Source organism: Bos taurus, chromosome 21 (genome assembly GCF_002263795.3).
Source record: "Bos taurus isolate L1 Dominette 01449 registration number 42190680 breed Hereford chromosome 21, ARS-UCD2.0, whole genome shotgun sequence".
In the NCBI taxonomy this organism is placed as follows: Eukaryota; Metazoa; Chordata; class Mammalia; order Artiodactyla; family Bovidae; genus Bos; species Bos taurus.
Genome location: NC_037348.1, coordinates 7,518,653 through 7,537,474, shown reverse-complemented (window position 1 = coordinate 7,537,474; position 18,822 = coordinate 7,518,653). Strand labels below are relative to the sequence as shown.

General features: G+C 41.6%; 1 protein-coding gene across 10 annotated transcripts in view; it reads right to left on the bottom strand.

Annotated features, from left to right (window-relative positions):
- The window catches only part of TTC23 (tetratricopeptide repeat domain 23), a 160,352-nt gene that overhangs the window by 39,509 nt on the left and 102,021 nt on the right, over window positions 1–18,822 (bottom strand). For all 10 annotated transcript variants that reach the window (XM_010816890.4, XM_024981831.2, XM_059879081.1 and 7 more), the window contains 1 exon segment: window positions 15,307–15,484. In XM_010816890.4, coding sequence (XP_010815192.1) covers window positions 15,307–15,484 — 178 coding nt within the window.

The window sequence follows — 18,822 nt, the reverse complement described above, 5'->3', positions numbered from 1 at the left end:
TGTGGAGGAGGGAGAGAGATTTCTTCTTTTCTCCTTTTGATAATAATTCAGGGAATCCATGACTCAGAGGGAAATCTCTCCCACAGCAAAGTGAAGAGCACTCGAGTAGCTCAAAGTATGTTTGTGGACTCAAACTGGATCTCTTTACCCTGGAGATGAGAACTCCCACAGAGAGGAAAACAGTAATTGCCAGGATCTCTCAGTGCAGCTGAGGGCTGGGACAGGGAGGGCCTGAGGGAGCTAATACCGAGGTACACTGGCTCCACTTAATCTCAAAATGACCAGTGAGAGTGATGCTGACCGCCTAATTTAAGGATGGGAAAATGAAGTCTTGAGGAGAATAAACAACTGTCTGAAGGTCACAGAGTTGGCTGATGACAGAACAGGGGTTCAAACTAAGGCCTGGGATTTCAAATTGCACGTTTTGTTCATCTAACACCTGGTCATCAAGAGGGCAGAAGTCACAGAAAGGTAATTTTCAAGTCAACATAATGAAGAACTATGAAGAGCCAGAGAAGAGTTGCTAAGGAAGAGTAGACTCAGCCCAGAACTGAATAGACTGACTGGCGGGAGGGTGAACTGCCAGATACGGAATTCTGAGCGGTAATTGAAGAGGGACACCTGGCGGGGTCAGGCAGTGGACAGTGGACGGAGCAGACGTTGCAGTGCCTTCTATCAAGTGTCTCCGTTTATGTTTTGATTCAGGTTTGCACCTTAATTCAGCAGAAGCTCAAGTCCGCTTGTCACCATGAAGTGTGAGCTTGCTGCTGCTTTTGTAACTGACCAGCTGTGAAAGTGCATAGCTTTCTCTCTCTGCTCTGCCAGAGCTGGCCATCCCCTGCTTCATCCGTATCCTTGTGCAAGACAGGGTCATGTCGCAGTCCAAGGGTGCCACTTCCTTTCCTCTCCCGTCTCTGCCCAGTAGGGAGGTCTTCCATGGCCACACACACCACAGGGTATGTATGGAGGCCGCTGGAGGGCTTTGGCTAAAAAAAAGACATGGAGCTGGGAATCCCTGCAGGAAAGTAGATGCAAGGAGTGACCGGGTGCAGAGGGCATTCAAAAACTGATTTCTGAGAGCCCCGGACTGAGCCAGTTTCTTTTAATAGTCAGAGAAAGGCTCTGTGGCAGCTTTCCAGTTGTCAATTTTAGCTCCTCCAAAAGGCTGGGAAGAACAGGCCCTACTCGCTGTAAGAGTTAGCACCAAAATAGACATGTTGGGGCCTTAGTTTTTTTTCTTTTGGTTGTGTGTGTCTTCTTAAAACTTAACTAGATTTTTAAGTAGTACCTACATATAATTTTTAAGAAATCCTAAGTGGTAGGAAAGACTAAACAATTACAAATTTAAATGTCCTTTCCTTCGTGTCTATAAGCCTCACCCTCCCTTCTCCCCATTTCCAGTCTGATTTTTAATAGCTTACTCACTACCAACAGTTTCCCAGGTATCTTTTCAGAAATTCTGATGTACACACACACACACACACACACACACACACACACACACACACGATCAGAGCCTAGTCCCGCCCCCCTCTCGGCTCAGCTTCCTCTTGGGCCTCCCACTCGGGGCTCTAACCACGGTGGCTCCTCTCCTCATCCTTTGGGGTGTCTCATTATCAGATCCCACATTGGGTCAGGCTGCCGCACGGAGCTCTCGCAGCATCTGGTACCTCTCCTTGTGGCGCCTTCACGTCGGTATGTTTCCATTCACCTGTGTGATTCTTCACTAAGGCCTGTCTCACTCACTAGGCTGCTTCTTGAGCGCAAAACCTCTGGAAACTGAACCTTCCATCATAGTCCCAGACCTAACACTGTGTCCAGCACATTGTAGTGTTTAATTGGTTGTTGACTGAAAGGACAATCTGGTTCACATCTGACCTTTTTAAATTAAGAATACACTTTGGACACCTTTAATGTCAGAACACAAGACATCCATCTCATTCTGTTTAGTGGCTCTATAGTATCCCATCCCATGGACAGATTGTAGCTTCATAATCAATTTCCTACTAATGGATTTTAAGGGCATTTCTAATTTTTCACTATTGTCACTGACCCTGTTTCTTTGTAAACTTGTGTGCATCTGTCTGTTAGTAAGTTTATAGAAGGGAAATCACTGGGTCAAAGGTTCAGGGTATTATAAAACTGGAGAGGGAATATCAATTGCTTTCCCTGCAAATGGTGTCAATACCCAGTCCTCCCGGCAGTGCCCAAGTATGTCTGCTTCCCCCACCCCTGCCATCATGCAGTGTCACCAAACTTCCTTGGCATCTCCTTGGTTAAGTTGCATTTCTTTAACAACAAGTGAGGCTGGGGATTATTTTTGGATGGTTATCAGCCATTTGTATTCCCTCTTCAGTAAAATGTCTCTGTCTTTTGTCCATATTTCTATCGAGTTGTTTTTTTCATTTGGATTTTATAAGAACTCTTTCTATATTTTCCCTTCATTGACATTTATTTCTCAACTTTATGGTATGTTGTCACAGAGAAGTTTTTCATTTTCATGCTGTCACATTTATCAATCATTTTTCTCCCTTTCTCTGTCTCTCAGTCTACACCCATCTGTGCACAGGCAGAGGAAAAATGCTCAACAAGCGGCTACTTCTGGGATGGGGCAGGCTGAGACGGTTTGTAGCTCATTTCTCTGTATTTTTCTGTATGGCTTTTTTTTTTTTTTAAAGCATTATCATTTTAATTAAAAATAGCTGTTTTTTCAAAAGCAGCAGTAAGGCACCTGCATTTATGTCATTCTTAGAAAAGGTTTATAATGTCTGAAATCATAATTGCATTCTGCCACTTTTCTAATTTTGTGGCTTCCCGGGTGACGCAGTAGTAAAGAGTCCGCTTGCCAGTGCAGGAGACTCAAGAGACTGAGATTTGGTCACTGAATCAGGATGATCTCCTGGAGGAGGAAATGCCAACCCACTCCAGTATCCTTACCTGGAGAATCCCATGGACAGAGGAGCCTGGAGGGCTACAGTCCATGGGGTCACAAAGGGTCAGACACAACTGAGCATGCGTGCACACTTCTCTAATTTTTAAAAAAATAGGCTAATGTTGTTAGAGATTTTGAAAATTAAAAATAGTACTCTGATCATTTCTAATAAATTAATTTCACTTTATAGCAAATATACCACAATTAACAAGAGCCAGTAAGAAGTGCTGCCATTTACTAAATAGTTTGCACCTACCAGGGGCCATGCGGAGAAGGCAATGGCACCCCACTCCAGTACTCTTGCCTGGAAAATCCCATGGACTGAGGAGCCTGGTAGGCTGCAGTCCGTGGGGTTGCTAGGAGTCGGACACGACTGAGGGACTTCACTTTCACTTTTCACTTTCATGCATTGGAGAAGGAAATGGCAACCCACTCCAGTGTTCTTGCCTAGAGAATCCCAGGGACGGGGGAGCCTGGTGGGCTGCCGTCCATGGGGTCGCACAGAGTTGGACACGACTGAAGTGACTTAGCAGCAGCAGCAGCAGCAGCAACCAGGGGCCACGAGTGAGCACCTATCAGCCACCAGCAAGGCCTGACCGAGGCCAATAACTCACCCAGAGCAGGAACCTGAACCCAGACTTTCTGTCGTTGGTAGAGAAACTGATAAATTATTTCATCATACTTTGCAAATGACAGTTCTCTAAATTTGGGGATTACTGAGTGTCAGAGCTGCCCTGAAAACTGACAAGAGAGATATACCATTTTAGTGTCAGAGATGTGAAAAAGTTGTCCAAGCCAGTGTGGTGTTAATTTATACCCCTTGAAAGCACACACCCACAGCCATGTTCTTGCTCACATAAAAGAAATTCTGTAATTTTTCTCCTGGATAGGAAAACAAGGTTCTAGTGCCAAGATCTGCCTTGAAGAGCTTTGGAAGCAGTCATGCTTGCTTGGTTTCCTCACAGAACCCTGCTGCAGAGGACCTGCCGGCCGATGACAGCCCTTTCATCAGGCCCTCTGTGATGGCTCTGTGGGGCTGGCTTTATGCTTCTCCATTTTAATGGGCTAGGTTCTAAAATACTTTGTAACTTTTCTACATTCTACAGAAAATAAAAGGTCTTTTCTCCCTGGGTGTTTCTCTAATTCCAAAGGAATGAAGAGTGAAAAAATAAGAGGGGAAATAACAAAACCCCCTTTCTTTGTGTGTAATTAATAAATGGCTTTTAGGCATGGGCTCCCTTGGAAAGCTGTGGCCACACTGTACCTTTCTGTATTTTAGGTAAAGTCGCTAAAGAAAAGGGGAGTCTTGATAAACGTTTAGCAATTACTATTAATAAATAAAAGGAACTCATACTGGCAATATGCCAAATGGTTCACAAAGCACTTTCCATTGTGAATCTTTGAGCTCTTCTGTGAAGTGGATAGGGTCTTTCATAGTTTGTTTTTTTTTTTTTAAAGACTAAAGGACTTGTATTATCAAACAACTGGTAAACAGCAGTGTCAGACTCCAACCCAGTGACTGGTTTTCTGATTTCAAATTCAATGCCATCTTTTCATTATTATTTTTAATTGGAGGATAATTGCTTTACACTGTTGTGTTGGTTTCTGCCATACAACAGCACAAATCAGCCATAAGTGTGTGTGAGTGTGTGTGTGTGTGTGTGTATACATATATCACCTCCTTCTTGAGTGTCCCTCCCAGCCCAACCACCACCCCACCCCTCTAGGTCATCAGGAGCACTGGGCTTGGCTCCCTGTGTTGTAAGGCAACTTCCCACTAGTCTCTGCTTTGCAGGTGGTAGTATGAATATGTCAGCGCTACTCTCTCAATTTGTCCCACCCTCTCCTTCCCCTGCTGTGCCCACAAGTCTGTTCTCTACATCTGCATCTCTATTGTCCTGCAAATAGGTTCATCAATACCTTTTTCTAGATTCCATGCTGCTGCTGCGGCTAAAGTCGCTTCAGTTGTGTCCGACTCTTTGCGACCCCGTAGATGGCAGCCCACCAGGCTCTGCCGTCCCTGGGATTCTCCAGGCAAGAACACTGGAGTGGGTTGCCATTTCCTTCTCCAATGCATGAAAATGAAAAGGGAAAGTGAAGTCGCTCAGTAGTGTCCGACTCTTCATAACCCCATGGACTATAGCCTACCAGGCTCCTCCATCCATGGGATTTGCCAGGCAAGAGCACTAGAGTGGGTTGCCATTGCCTTCTCCGTACAAGTACAATAATATATGACATTTGTTTTTCTCTTTCTGACTTAATTCACTCTGTATAACAGGCTCTAGGTTCATCCACCTCAGTTCAACTGACTCACATTCATTCCTTTTTATGGATGAGTAATACTCCATTGTATATATGTACCACAACTTATCTATTCACCTGTCAATTCAAATCCAAATGCTACCTTGACTTCATAAAGCTATCTTTTTAATGATCAAAGGCAAGTATTTATTTCAACACTCACTAATCTTTATTAACCTCAAGAATAAACAACAATAAAAGTCACCCATCAAACTTTACAAGTATTATAAAAATAAGTGGGGACTACCCTGGTTATCCAGTGGTTAAGCATCTGCCATTCAATGCAGGGGCTGTGGGTTAAATCCCTCATCAGGGAATAAGAACCCGCATTCTGCAGGACAACTAAGCACGGCAACTACTGAGCCCGTGCAATCTAAAGCCTGTGCTCCATAACTAGAGAAACCTGTGTGCCGCAACGTCAGAAACCTGCACTGCAGTGAGAAGCCCATGCGCCACAACTGGAAAAGCCCTCTCAGTGCAGTGAAGACCCAGCACAGCCAAAAAAGAAGTGAATTCTTCAATATCCTAGATAAAGGGAGATTCTTCTCAGAGTCAATCTAAATGTAATAAAGGGAAAGACTGAGAACTTGAAAGTGCTAAGAAAACTTGTGTGTGGCAAAAAAAAAAAAAAAAAAAAAACCCATAAATACACAAACACACACAAATTAGAGCTAATAAGCAAGTTTAGAAAGGTTGCAGGATGCAAAGTGAACATACTCAAAAAATAATTTGTCTTTCTATGCACAGGCATGGACAGAAAGAAAAGGAAATTAAGAAAATACTTCCATTTGTAATAACATAAAAAACCACAAAATACTTGAAAATAAATCTACCAAAATAAGTACAAAACTGGTACTATAAAACATGGTTGAAAGAAATTAAGACATAAATAAATAAGAGATATTTATGGATTTTACAAATTGAAAGGCTTAATACTGTTAAGATGTCAATATTTCACAATTGAAATATAGATTCACTGTAATCCTATCAAAATCCCAGCTGTTTCCTTTTTTTTTTTCTTTCCAGAAACTGGAAAGAAAAAGTTTATATTAAAATTCATAGGAAAATGTAAGGGACCCGGAATAGCCAAAGCAATCTTGAAAAAGAATAATAAAGTTGGAGATGTTACACTTAATGGATTTCAAAACTTACTACAAAATTTGTACTTGAATCTTCATAGTAGTGTTATTCATAATATCCATACTACTACTACTACTAAGTCGCTTCAGTTGTGTCCACCTCTGTGTAACCCCATAGATGGCAGCCCACCAGGCTCCCTCGTCCCTGGGATTCTCCAGGCAAGAGTACTGGAGTGGGTTGCCATTTCCTTCTCCAATACATGAAAGTGAAAAGTGAAAGGAAGTCGCTCAGTCGTATCCGACTCTTAGCGACCCCAAGGACTGCAGCCCACCAGGCTCCTCCATCCATGGGATTTTCCAGGCAAGAGTACTGGAGTGGGGTGCCATTGCTTTCTCCAATAATATCCATAAACTTACTACAAAACAACAACAACTGAGATTGTGATATGGGCATAAGAATAGACATATAGCTCAATGGAATAGAATTGAAAGACTAGACATAAATCCTTACATTCTTGGTCAACTGACTTGGACATGGGTGCCAAGTAATTCAATGATGAAAGAATAGTCCTTTTAATAAATGGTTCTGGGACAACTGAGAATCCACATACAAAAGAATGAAGTTAGACCCTTGCTTCATATCATATAAACACTTAATTTGAAATGAACACAAAAAACCCTTAAAGTCAACAATAAAAAGACAAATAACTATATTAAAAATGGATAAAGGATTTGAATAGGCATACCTCCAAAGAAGATAAACAAAAGGCCAAGTAAACAGATAAAAAGATGCTGAACATCTTTAGTCATTAGAGAAATGCAAATCAGAACTACAGTGAGATACAATTCCACACTCTTTAGGATGTTTAAAATAAAACAGACAATTAAAAGGGTGGGTAAGGATGTGAAGAAAGCGAAACTCATTCATTACTCGTGGAGATGTAAAATGCTGAGGTCACTTTGGGAAATACTTTGGCAATTCCTCCAAAAGCTAAATATTGAGTTACTACATGATCCAAAAATTCCACTCCTAGACTTATACACAAGAGATCTGAAAATATACATCCTTGAAAACCTTATATATGAATGTTAATAGCAACATTATTCATAATAACCATAAAGTGGAGACAACCCAAATGTCAGTAAACTGATGAATATAAACAAAAGGAGTACTATTCAGTCATAAATAGGAAATGAAGTACTGATACATGCATGCTAAACACAAATGAACCTTGTAAAAATTATGCTAAATAACAGAAGTCAAAGACAAAAGGCCACATATTATATGAACTGTCCATAACAGACAAATCCACAGAGATAGAGATTAGATGGTAGTTGCCAGAGGGTGGGAAGAGGAGGGAATAGGAATGGCTCCTAATGGGCACAAGGTTTCTCTTAAGGTGGTGAAAAATTTCTGGAATTAGATAGTAGTAATGGTTGTACAAAGAACATTCCAAAAAATAGCAAGAAGAGATAAGAAAGGCTTCCTTAGCGATCAATGCAAAGAAACAGAGGAAAACAACAGAATGGGAAAGACTAGAGATCTCTTCAAGTAAATTAGAGATACCAAGGGAACATTTCAAGCAAAGATGGGCTCGATAAAGGACAGAAATGGTATGGACCTAATAGAAGCAGAAGATATTAAGAAGAGGTGACAGGAATACACAGAAAAACTGTACAAAAAAGATCTTCATGACCCAGATAATCACAAAGGTGTGATCGCTCACCTAGAGCCAGACATCCTGGAATGTGAAGTCAGGTGGGCCTTAGAAAGCATCATTACAAACAAAGCTAATGGAGGTGATGGAATTCCAGTGGAGCTATTTCAAATCCTGAAAGATGATGCTGTGAAAGTGCTGCACTCAACATGCCAGCAAATTTGGAAAACTCAGCAGTGGCCACAGCACTGGAAAAGGTCAGTTTTCATTCCAATCCTAAAGAAAGGCAATGCCAAAGAATGCTCAAACTACTGCACAATTGCACTCATCTCACACACTTGTAAAGTAATGCTCAAAATTCTCCAAGCCAGGCTTCAGCAATACGTGAACCATGAACTTCCAGATGTTCAAGCTGGTTTTAGAAAAGGCAGAGGAACCAGAGATCAAATTGCCAACATCCGCTGGATCATGGAAAAAGTAAGAGAGTTCCAGAAAAACATCTATTTCTGCTTTATTGACTATGCCAAAACCTTTGACTGTGTGGATCATAATAAACTGTGGAAAATTCTTCAAGAGATGAGAATACCAGACCACCTGACCTGCCTCTTGAGAAATTTGTATGCAGGTCAGGAAGCAACAGTTAGAACTGGACATGGAACAACAGACTGGTTCCAAATAGGAAAAGGAGTTCGTCAAGGCTATATATTGTCACCCTGCTTATTTAACTTCTGATGCAGAGTACATCATGAGAAACGCTGGGCTGGAAGAAGAACAAGCTGGAATCAAGATTGCTGGGAGAAATATCAATAACCTCAGATATGCAGATGACACCACCATTATGGCAGAAAGTGAAGAGGAACTAAGAAGCCTCTTGATGAAAGTGAAAGAGGAAAGTGAAAAAGTTGGCTTAAAGCTCAACATTCAGAAGACGAAGATCATGGCATCTGGTCCCATCACTTCATGGGAAATAGATGGGGAAACAGTGTCAGACTTTATTTTTTGGGCTCCCAAATCACTGCAGATGGTGACTGCAGCCATGAAATTAAAAGACGCTTACTTCTTGGAAGAAAAGTTATAACCAATCTAGATAGCCTATTCAAAAGCAGAGACATTACTTTGCCAACGAAGGTCCATCTAGTTAAGGCTATGGTTTTTCCAGTGGTCATGTATGGATGTAAGAGTTGGACTGTGAAGAAAGCTGAGCGCCAAAGAATTGATGCTTTTGAACTGTGGTGTTGGAGAAGACTCTTGAGAGTCCCTTGGACTGTAAGGATATCCAAGCAGTCCATTCTAAAAGAGATCAGCCCTGTGATTTCTTTGGAAGGAATGATGCTAAAGCAGAAACTGCAGTACTTTGGCCACCTCATGTGAAGAGTTGACTCACTGGAAAAGACTCTGATGTTGGGAGGGATTGGGGGCAGGAGGAGAAGGGGACGACAGAGGATGAGATGGCTGGATGGCATCACTGACTCGATGGATGTGAGTCTGAGTGAACTCCGGGAGTTGGTGATGGACAGGGAGGCCTGGCGTGCTGTGATTCATGGGGTCACAAAGAGTCGGACACAACTGAGCGACTGAACTGAACTGAACTGAACCTAATGCCAGTAGTCATGTACGGATATGAGAGTTGGACCATAAAAAAGGCTCAGCACTAAAGAATTGATGCTTTTGAACTGTGGTGTTGGAGAAGACTCTTGAGAGTCCCTTGGACAGCAGGGAGATCAAACCAGTCCATCCTAAAGGAAATCAACCCTGAACATTCACTGGAAGGACTGATGCTGAAGCTGAAGCTCCAATACTTTGGCCACCTGATGCAAAGAGCTGACTCGTTAGAAAAGACCCTGATGCTGGGAAAGACTGAAGGCAGGAGGAGAAGGGAGCAGCAGAGAATGAAATGGTTGGATGGCATCAATGACTCAATAAACATGAGTGTGAGCAAAAGTGAAGGACAGGGAAGTCTGGTGTGCTGCAGTCCATGGGATCGCAGAGAGTCAGACACAACTTAGCTACTAAACAACAACAACTTAAATGCCAAAACATAAACTATTTTAAAAACTATGTTATGTACATAAAATAGAGTATTATCCATCTATATAACAAATAAAGAAGATTTAAATGAATTATAAAGTGATTTTTCAGGATGTATTGTTAGGTGAAAAAAGCAAATATGCACATAACAAATAGCTTGGTGAGAAGAGGGAGAGACATTTCAACTGATAAATGTACATAGAAGGACAGACGGAAAAATCACTGATTTGCAGCCATCATGGTAAAGACTGGCTTGCGAAAGACTCATCAGTGGATGCTAAACTTGGAGAGACATTTCAAAGAGGAGTAAGATATTTACATAGTCTTAAAAATGTCTCTTTACAGAATGGTTATTGGCTGCAAACAGAAAAATTGTTATTATACAGTGAAGTAGCACACACATCACTGGAAGGTAAATTAAAGTCACCAGTGGAGGACAGATGAATTTCATGTGTCTCCAGATACGATACCCCCCAAAAATATAATGTCCTCTTGTAGCATTCTAGCTGGGCTTGCACTCAGAATCTAGCCAGGAGGAAGCATCAGATAAACCCAAACTAAGGCACAGTCTATGAAATAACTGGCCTGTATTCGTCAAAAATTTCATTGTCATTAAGAGACAATGACAAGCTGAGAAACTGTTTAGATTACAAAAGACCAGAGTCCTTGACAACTAAGTGCAGTACTTGATCGTGAACTTTATTTTTATTGGAGCAGGAAAAAATTGGCAAGAAGGACAGTATTGGGCTAACTGACAAAACAGAATATGGCCCATACCGATCTTAATATTTCTGAATTCACCTTTTCTGGACAGACCTGTGAACTCTCATGAGATTCTAGTATCCTATGAAACAAAGTTTGGGGAATGTGTAAACCAAGCTCAAATCTTTGCAATGCATACTACGGGGTCTTAGAAGCCATTTTTTATTCTAGTGAATTTTGTAAGGGGTGATGGCCCTTGCAGGAATACTCTGAGTATATCTTGATTTCTTGCTTTGAACTTTAGGAATTGGTGCAGCAAAGTCAGTGCTGAGACTTTGAGGGCAGGTCTGTCCTCAGCAGATCTTTGAGGGAGGGTATGGTCAGGAAACATTGAGGGTATGTGGACTTGGAAAAAATTTAAATTAATAAAATTTGTAAAATGGGAGTTCAGTCACTCAGTCGTGTCCGACTCTTTGTGACCCCATGGATTGCAGCACACCAGGCTCCCCTGTCCATCACCAACTCCCAAAGCTTGCTCAAACTCATGTCCATCGAGTTGGTGATGCCATCCAACCATCTCATCCTCGGTCATCTCCTTCTCATCCTGCCTTCAGTCTTTCCCAGCATCAGGGTCTTTTCCAATGAGTCAGTGCTTCGCATCTGGTGGCCAAAGTATTGGAATTTTAGCTATAGCATCAGTCCTTCCAATGAATATTCAGGACTGATTTCCTTTAGGATTGACTGGTTGGATCCTTGCTGTCCAAGAGACTTTCAAGAGTCTTCTCCAACACCACAATTCAAAAGCATCAGTTCTTCGGTGCTCAGCTTTCTTCATAGTCCAGCTCTCACATCCATACTTGACTACTGGAAAAACCATAGCTTTGACTAGACGGACCTTTGTTGGCAAAGTAATGTCTCTGCTTTTTAATATGCTGTCTAGATGGGGAAACAGTGGGAACAGTGTCAGACTTCATTTTTTGGGCTCCAAAATCACTGCAGGTGGTGACTGCAGCCATGAAATTAAAAGACGCTTACTTCTTGGAAGAAAAGTTATGACCAACCTAGATAGCATATTCAAAAGCAGAGACATTACTTTGCCAACAAGCTCTGTCTAGTCAAGGCTATGGTTTTTCCTGTGGTCATGTATGGATGTGAGAGTTGGACTGTGAAGAAGGCTGAATGCTGAAGAATTGATGCTTTTGAACTGTGGTGTTGGAGAAGACTCTTGAGAGTCCCTTGGACTGCAAGGAGATCCAACCAGTCCATTCTGAAGAAGATCAGCCCTGGGATTTCTTTGGAAGGAATGATGCTAAAGCTGAAACTGCAGTACTTTGGCCACCTCATGCGAAGAGTTGACTCATTGGAAAAGACTCTGATGCTTGGAGGGATTGGGGGCAGGAGGAGAAGGGGACGACAGAGGATGAGATGGCTGGATGGCATCACTGACTCGATGGATGTGAGTCTGAGTGAACTCCAGGTAATGGACAGGGAGGCCTGGCGTGCTGCGATTCATGGGGTTGCAAAAAGTCTGACACGACTGAGTGACTGAACTGAAACTGAACTGAGGGTGGTCATAGCTTTTCTTCCAAGGAGCAAGCATCTTTTAATTTCATGGCTGCAGTCACCAACTACAGTGATTTTAGAGCCCAAATAAAGAAAGTCTCTCACTATTTCCATTGTTTCCCCATCTATTTGCGAAGAAGACCAGATGCCATGATCTTAGTTTTCTGAATGCTATGTAAAATAGTATTAAAAAAGTTGACAAAGTTGGTGTAAAAGTAGCTCAATTAAAAGCAAAGAAAAGCAAATTTCTGGTGGCCAGGTAAATCAAAACAACCCTTTGGCAGAATGTCAATAAAAATCAAGAAGTATAAAATATTAATGCTTTACCTACCAGCAGTTTAACTTCTGGTAATTTATATTGGCAAATAACTTAAAGAAAGACAAAAGTTTTTTATAAGAATATTACGAATTATTGATACTAGCAAAAAATCGCAAATCTACCAGTGTTCTTTTGCGTAGTACATGTCCCGACTAGCCACAGACAGAACGTTGGTCTAAAGCTGGACCCCCCATCTCCTTCACCACCCCACATCTGTGCACCTCCCAGGCCTGTCATTTCCGCTCTCCGTACATCTGTATCAGCTCCGTCCAGGTCGCTCCATTCTCACGACACCGCCTGAGTCCGGGCTGTCACCGTCCCTACCTGGTCTGCTGCAGCATCTCCTGAGCCACCTCCCTGCTTATCTCTCTGCCGTCCAGGCCATTCTCCATGCTGCAGAGCAACACTTCTAGACAGACAATCTGATGATGTCCCTCTCCCTGCTTGAAAACCCTTAACTGCCCTTAGGGTGAAGCTCGAATTCCTTACCATGACTTTCCACACCCATTGCCCAGGGATCAGGAACTCCTTGCAGTTCCCCCAAATGTGTCAAATCTTGTCTTACCTTCAGAACTTTCCATGTACTCTGCCCCGTGCCTGGGTCGGTCTTCCCTGCCTCCTGGTACTTTCTGAGGCAGGCATCTGCATGCATTACCTTTGCTTCCTCACACCTCACTCACAGTACAATCTGGATTCTGTCCTCATCAGTGCCCCAGGGCTTCCCTCAACTAGGCCATCAATAAAAGAAAAAGAAAAACAAGAGAAGGAGAGGGAGAACTTTCCCAAAATTCACATATTGCACCAGCAGGCACGGTGCCCACGCTTCACAAATATTAACTCACTTTTCCTCCCAACAGCTCTGTGTCCTCCAGAACAGCAAAAGGTTTCAAAAGGAAGAGGATCTCTCTTTCTTCTTTACTTTTCTTCCTGTTTTTCTGGCAAAATCTTCTTTTTTGCTTTACCGATTTATCCTTCTTTATGCAACCAACGAATACCAACGTTCCTCAAGACTCTGTCATCCTTTTCCCTTCTCACTCCATGAAGCCTCCCTGGGTGATCTCACTCTCTCCCAAGGCAATTACTGTGTACAAGGGGAGGACTTTTTAAACTATTTTCTCAACTCTAGTCCTGATTATATAACTATCTAGCTGTTGCTGCTGCTTGGATGCCTTAGGGCATCTCAGACTCACCATCAAAACCTGAGCTCATCTGGTCATCCCTCAGTCACCCCTGCTCCCCCACACACATCTTCTCAGGTGTCCAGACTAGAAACCCAGGAGTCGTCTTCAACTCTTCCCCTTCCCTCTTTGTCCTGTATCCTTTCAATTTCTATATCTCATAAATTCTGCCTCCTAAATCTTTGTCATACCCAACTCCTTCATCCTTACTAACATCATCCTGGTTTAAGCCACCTCCATCTTCACCTTCACTACTTCAGTCTGGCTCCACTCCAGGCATACCCTCCCCCGTCTACTCTCTACATACCAGCCAGAATTACCTTTCAAAAAACAGTGCATTTAAATCTGGGCTATGCCATTTATTGACTGTGTACTCCTGGGCATATCACTCAACTGTCCTAATTCTTGACTGACTTATCTATAAAATGATAATAATAAATCATAGGATAGTTATTAGTATTTAAGGGAGATGATCCAGAGAAAGTGAGAGAATGGCACACTCTAATAAACTGTGCATGGGAGTCTAAACAGTCATACAAATTTGTAAAGAAATAGCAATAAAGAACTCTCAGTACTGTATCATTATATCTGATTTGAAATAAAAAATGAGTTAGTCTATATTTTACAACTTTAATAGGGAAAAATTCTCAGAAAACAATTCAAAAGGTGCTTTTAGCAGATGACACCATATAAAAACATCAAACTGATGTGATGGTTAGTTGTATGCATCAGCTTGGCTAGGCGGTGGTGTCTAGTTGGTAGGTCAAATACTAGTACCTCATTGTTAGGTCAAATACTAGTTTAAATGTTGCTTTGAATGTACATTGTAGTCGTGATTAACATTTATGATCAGTAGACTTTGAATGAAGGAGATTACCTTCAACAATATGAGTAGGCCTCATACAGAACAAAAGGCTGAGGTTCCAGTAAAGAAGGGGGGCTGTGACATAGAGACTCTGCTTGTGTTTTCAGCTGGCCCACCTACCCTGTGGATTTCAGACTTGTCAGCCCCCACAACTGTGTGAGCCAATTCCTTAAATAAATCCTTCTCTTTCTCTATGTATACATCCAACTGGTTCTGTTTTGGAGAACCCTAACTGACACACTCACAGACGAATCTTTTAATGATAAAGTGGAACAGCAGCTACCAGATGACAGTTCTAAGTAACTTCAGGTAAAGGTTGCAGAATGTGGTAGAAAATAACCCTAATACCTTTGGTCACATAATCTGTACATAGATAAGCTTTAAAGTATAAAAAGCTTTGTCTGTGAAACAAGACTTAAATTACGCACCCGCATGAGAAAGCCACCTTCAGGGAGTCCCGGGTTGTTTGTGGAGCAGGCACGGGTAACAGAGGACTGGTAATCCCATGCTTGCCCACGTGGGCACCTATGTGAAGATGTTTGTTGAACTTTTACTCCAGGTGGTGTTGTATGTACCTAGAGCACATAACTAAGCCAGACATTCTCAGAGCTGCTATTCCACTTTAGTCTGTGAGAAGCAGTGGGTCAGAACAGCTTTGGTGGCCAGGACACTGCAGCTTACCTGTATAAGGTTGTTGATGGATGCATCGTGAAATCCCAGGGCTTGCTCTGCAGCTGCCAACTCCCGCAGTATTGGTACACACTCAAGACTTTTTTCACCTCTACTGATCTCAGTATATTCTAAAGCCTCTTGGTAGTGGGGCAGAGCTTCTTTTGATTTCTTCTGACCTTGATATACCCTAAAAAACAAAGGGATTATTTTTTAAATAATTAAAATGGGAGATACTGAAAATAAAAGATGCTGACTCCTATTCCCCAGGTTCATTTATTAGGCAGCTAAGCCTTATTTTCCTCCAAGGATCAGTAGGGCATAGTGGTTAAGAGGAGAGACATTGGGATAATCAGGAAGATTGAAATCATGGCTCTATCACTTACTAGGTGTAGCACCTTCAAGTCACTCAACAGTTTCTCATCTGTAAATTAACAAAAGGTATCTTGAAAAGAAAAAGCTATGTTAAAAGAAAACCTATGACAAACCTAGATAGTGTATTCAAAAGCAGAGACATCACTTTGCCAACAAAGGTCCATATAGTCAAAGCTATGGTTTTTCCAGTAGTCATGTACGGATGTGAGAGTTGAACCATAAAGAAGGCTCAGAGCTGGAAGAAATTGATACTTTTGAACTGTGGTGTTGGAGAATACTCTTGAGAGTTCCTTGGATAGCAAGGAAATCAAACCAGTCAGTCCTAAAGGAAATCAACCCTGAATATTCACTGAAAGGACTGCTGCTGAAGCTGAAGCTCCAATACTTTGGCTATCTGATGCAAATAGCCAACTCACTGGAAAAGACCCTTACTGGGAAAGATTGAGGGCAGGAGGAGAAGGGGGTGACAGAGGATGAGATGGTTGGATGGCATCACCGACTCAATGGACACGAGCATGAGCAAATTCCAGAAAACAGTGAGGGACAGAGAAGCCTGGTGTGCTGCAGTCCATGGAGTTGCAAAGAGTTGGACATGACTTAGTGACCGAAAAACAACAAGTTAACGATAATAACAGTGCCCGCTTCACTGCATTGCTATGAAGATTAAATTAAAGTGGTTGATACTAATAAAAAGAACATCTAGAATAGTCTCTGACACGTAGTAAGCACTGTGGAGGTGTTGGTTTAAAAAATATAAAATATTAAAACAACAACAGTAATCAGAAAGCACGCTAAGATGCTGATAACTAATCTACTGAGAAATTATAGAAATTTCCCAGTTTGATGAGGGTGTAAAGCACTCTCATTAACTGTTGGGAAGAATGTAACTTGGGTACAAGCTTTTCTATACCAGAATTATACATATATATGTATACATATTTCTGCTAATTGCACTTTAAGTAGTTTATCTTGAGAAATACTCTGGCACAAGAACTATATATAAGAATGTTTACTGAAGCATTCTTTGTAATACTGGAAAAGTACAACGCACTTAAAATACCTCAGTAGATTATTATTAAGTGGGTTATAGTAAGTACATCTACATTGTGGAATGCCATGTAGCCATTAAAGTTAATTTTGATCTGTATTTATCATCATAGAAGTATATCCACTATATATTATTCAGCAAAAAGGCAGATTACAAAACACTTTATATAATCTTGAAGAAAGTGAAAGTCACTCAGTCGTGTCTGACTCTGCTCCGTGATCTACACAGTCCTTGGAATTCTCCAGGCCAGAACACTGGAGTGGGTAGCCTTTCTCTTCTCCAGGGGATCTTCCTATCCCAGGATTGAACCCAGGTCTCCTGCATTGCAGGTGGATTCTTTACCAGCTAAGTCATAATCTTACACATGTGAAAATTTTGCATCTAATCTACATGTAAACATATGCATAAAGAGCTATCTAAATGTCACTAAAATGTTAGCAATAGTTATTTCCAAGGAGTTTTGAATTATTTTACTCTTACTTATACTTTATAAATTTCCCAAATTTTCTTCTATAAAAATATATTACTTTTACATGAGAAAAATGTTAATTTAAAGGTGGTAGTGGGAAAATCGCAGAAGGCACTGGGGACCCACTCCAGTACTCTTGCCTGGAAAATCCCATGGGCAGAGGAGCCTGGTAGGCTGCAGTCCGTGGGGTTGCTAAGAGTCGGACACGACTGAATGACTTCACTTTCACTTTTCACTTTCATGCATTGGAGAAGGAAATGGCAACCCACTCCAGCGTTCTTGCCTGGAGAATCCCAGGGATGGAAGCCTGGTGGGCTGCCGTCTATGGGGTTGCAGAGAGTTGGGCACGACTAAAGTGACTTAGCAGCAGCAGCAGCAATTATAAAAAAAATTAATAAACAGAAACCTCAATTAAATAGAGTCAGGAGCCCAGAATTGGGAATTTTCCTGCCCTGGGAGGACAGCGGAGCCCAATGGGAAGAAGAAAGACTCCTCTTTATTCCTGGCAAGAACTTAGCCAGTGAAAAGTCATGGACTCTTTGTGTACTCTGGCTCTCTCAAATTCTTTCCTCTTCTATAAAAGCATTTTCCTTCCCTGGCCAGGTGGAGTCTTGCATATCATTCACCATGGTTTCAAACCCCCAGATTGAAATTTTCTGCCGACCCTTTATGAACCTAATTTTTTATTTCTGGAGAAATAACTGGCAGCCTTTTTTTTTTTTTTTCCTAGGTCAACATAGTCATTGAATACTTTTCACAACTAGTTTGCCCTCGAGTAAATTTCAAAGGAAATGACTAAAAGGGTTACTTTTCAGATCTGTGGTTCAGATGATCATAGTGAAATAAAATGTTCATTGAATAGCTTATGAACTGGGATACGTTCTATAATTGTAAAGAGGTTGACAACACCAGAGGAGGTCAGGGATATGTTCCTGGACCAAGAAGCATCTAGGTTGTAACTTGCAGGAAATCTAACGTTGGATGGTTCTTTGAAGACCTACAAGACCTTTTAGAACTAACACCCAAAAAAGATGTCCTTTTCATTATAGGGGACTGGAATGCAAAAGTAGGAAGTCAAGAAACACCTGGAGTAACAGGCAAATTTGGCCTTGGAATACGGAATGAAGCAGGGCAAAGACTAATAGAGTTCTGCCAAGAAAATGCACTGGTCATAGCAAACACACTCTTCCAACAACACAAGAGAAGACTCTACACATGGACATCACCAGATGGTCAATACCAAAATCAGACTGATTAAATTCTTTGCAGCCAAAGATGGAGAAGCTCTATACAGTCAACAAAGACAAGACCAGGAGCTGACTGCGGCTCAGATCATGAACTCCTGATTACCAAATTCAGACTTAAATTGAAGAAAGTAGGGAAAACCACTAGACCATTCAGGTACGACCTAAATCAAATCCCTTATGATTATACAGTGGAAGTGAGAAATAGATTTAAAGGGCTAGATCTGATAGATAGAGTACCTGATGAACTATGGAATGAGGTTTGTGACATTGTACAGGAGACAGGGATCAAGAACACCCCCATGGAAAAGAAATGCAAAAAAGCAAAATGGCTGTCTGAGGAGGCCTTACAAATAGCTCTGAAAAGAAGAGAAGCCAAAAGAAAAGGAGAA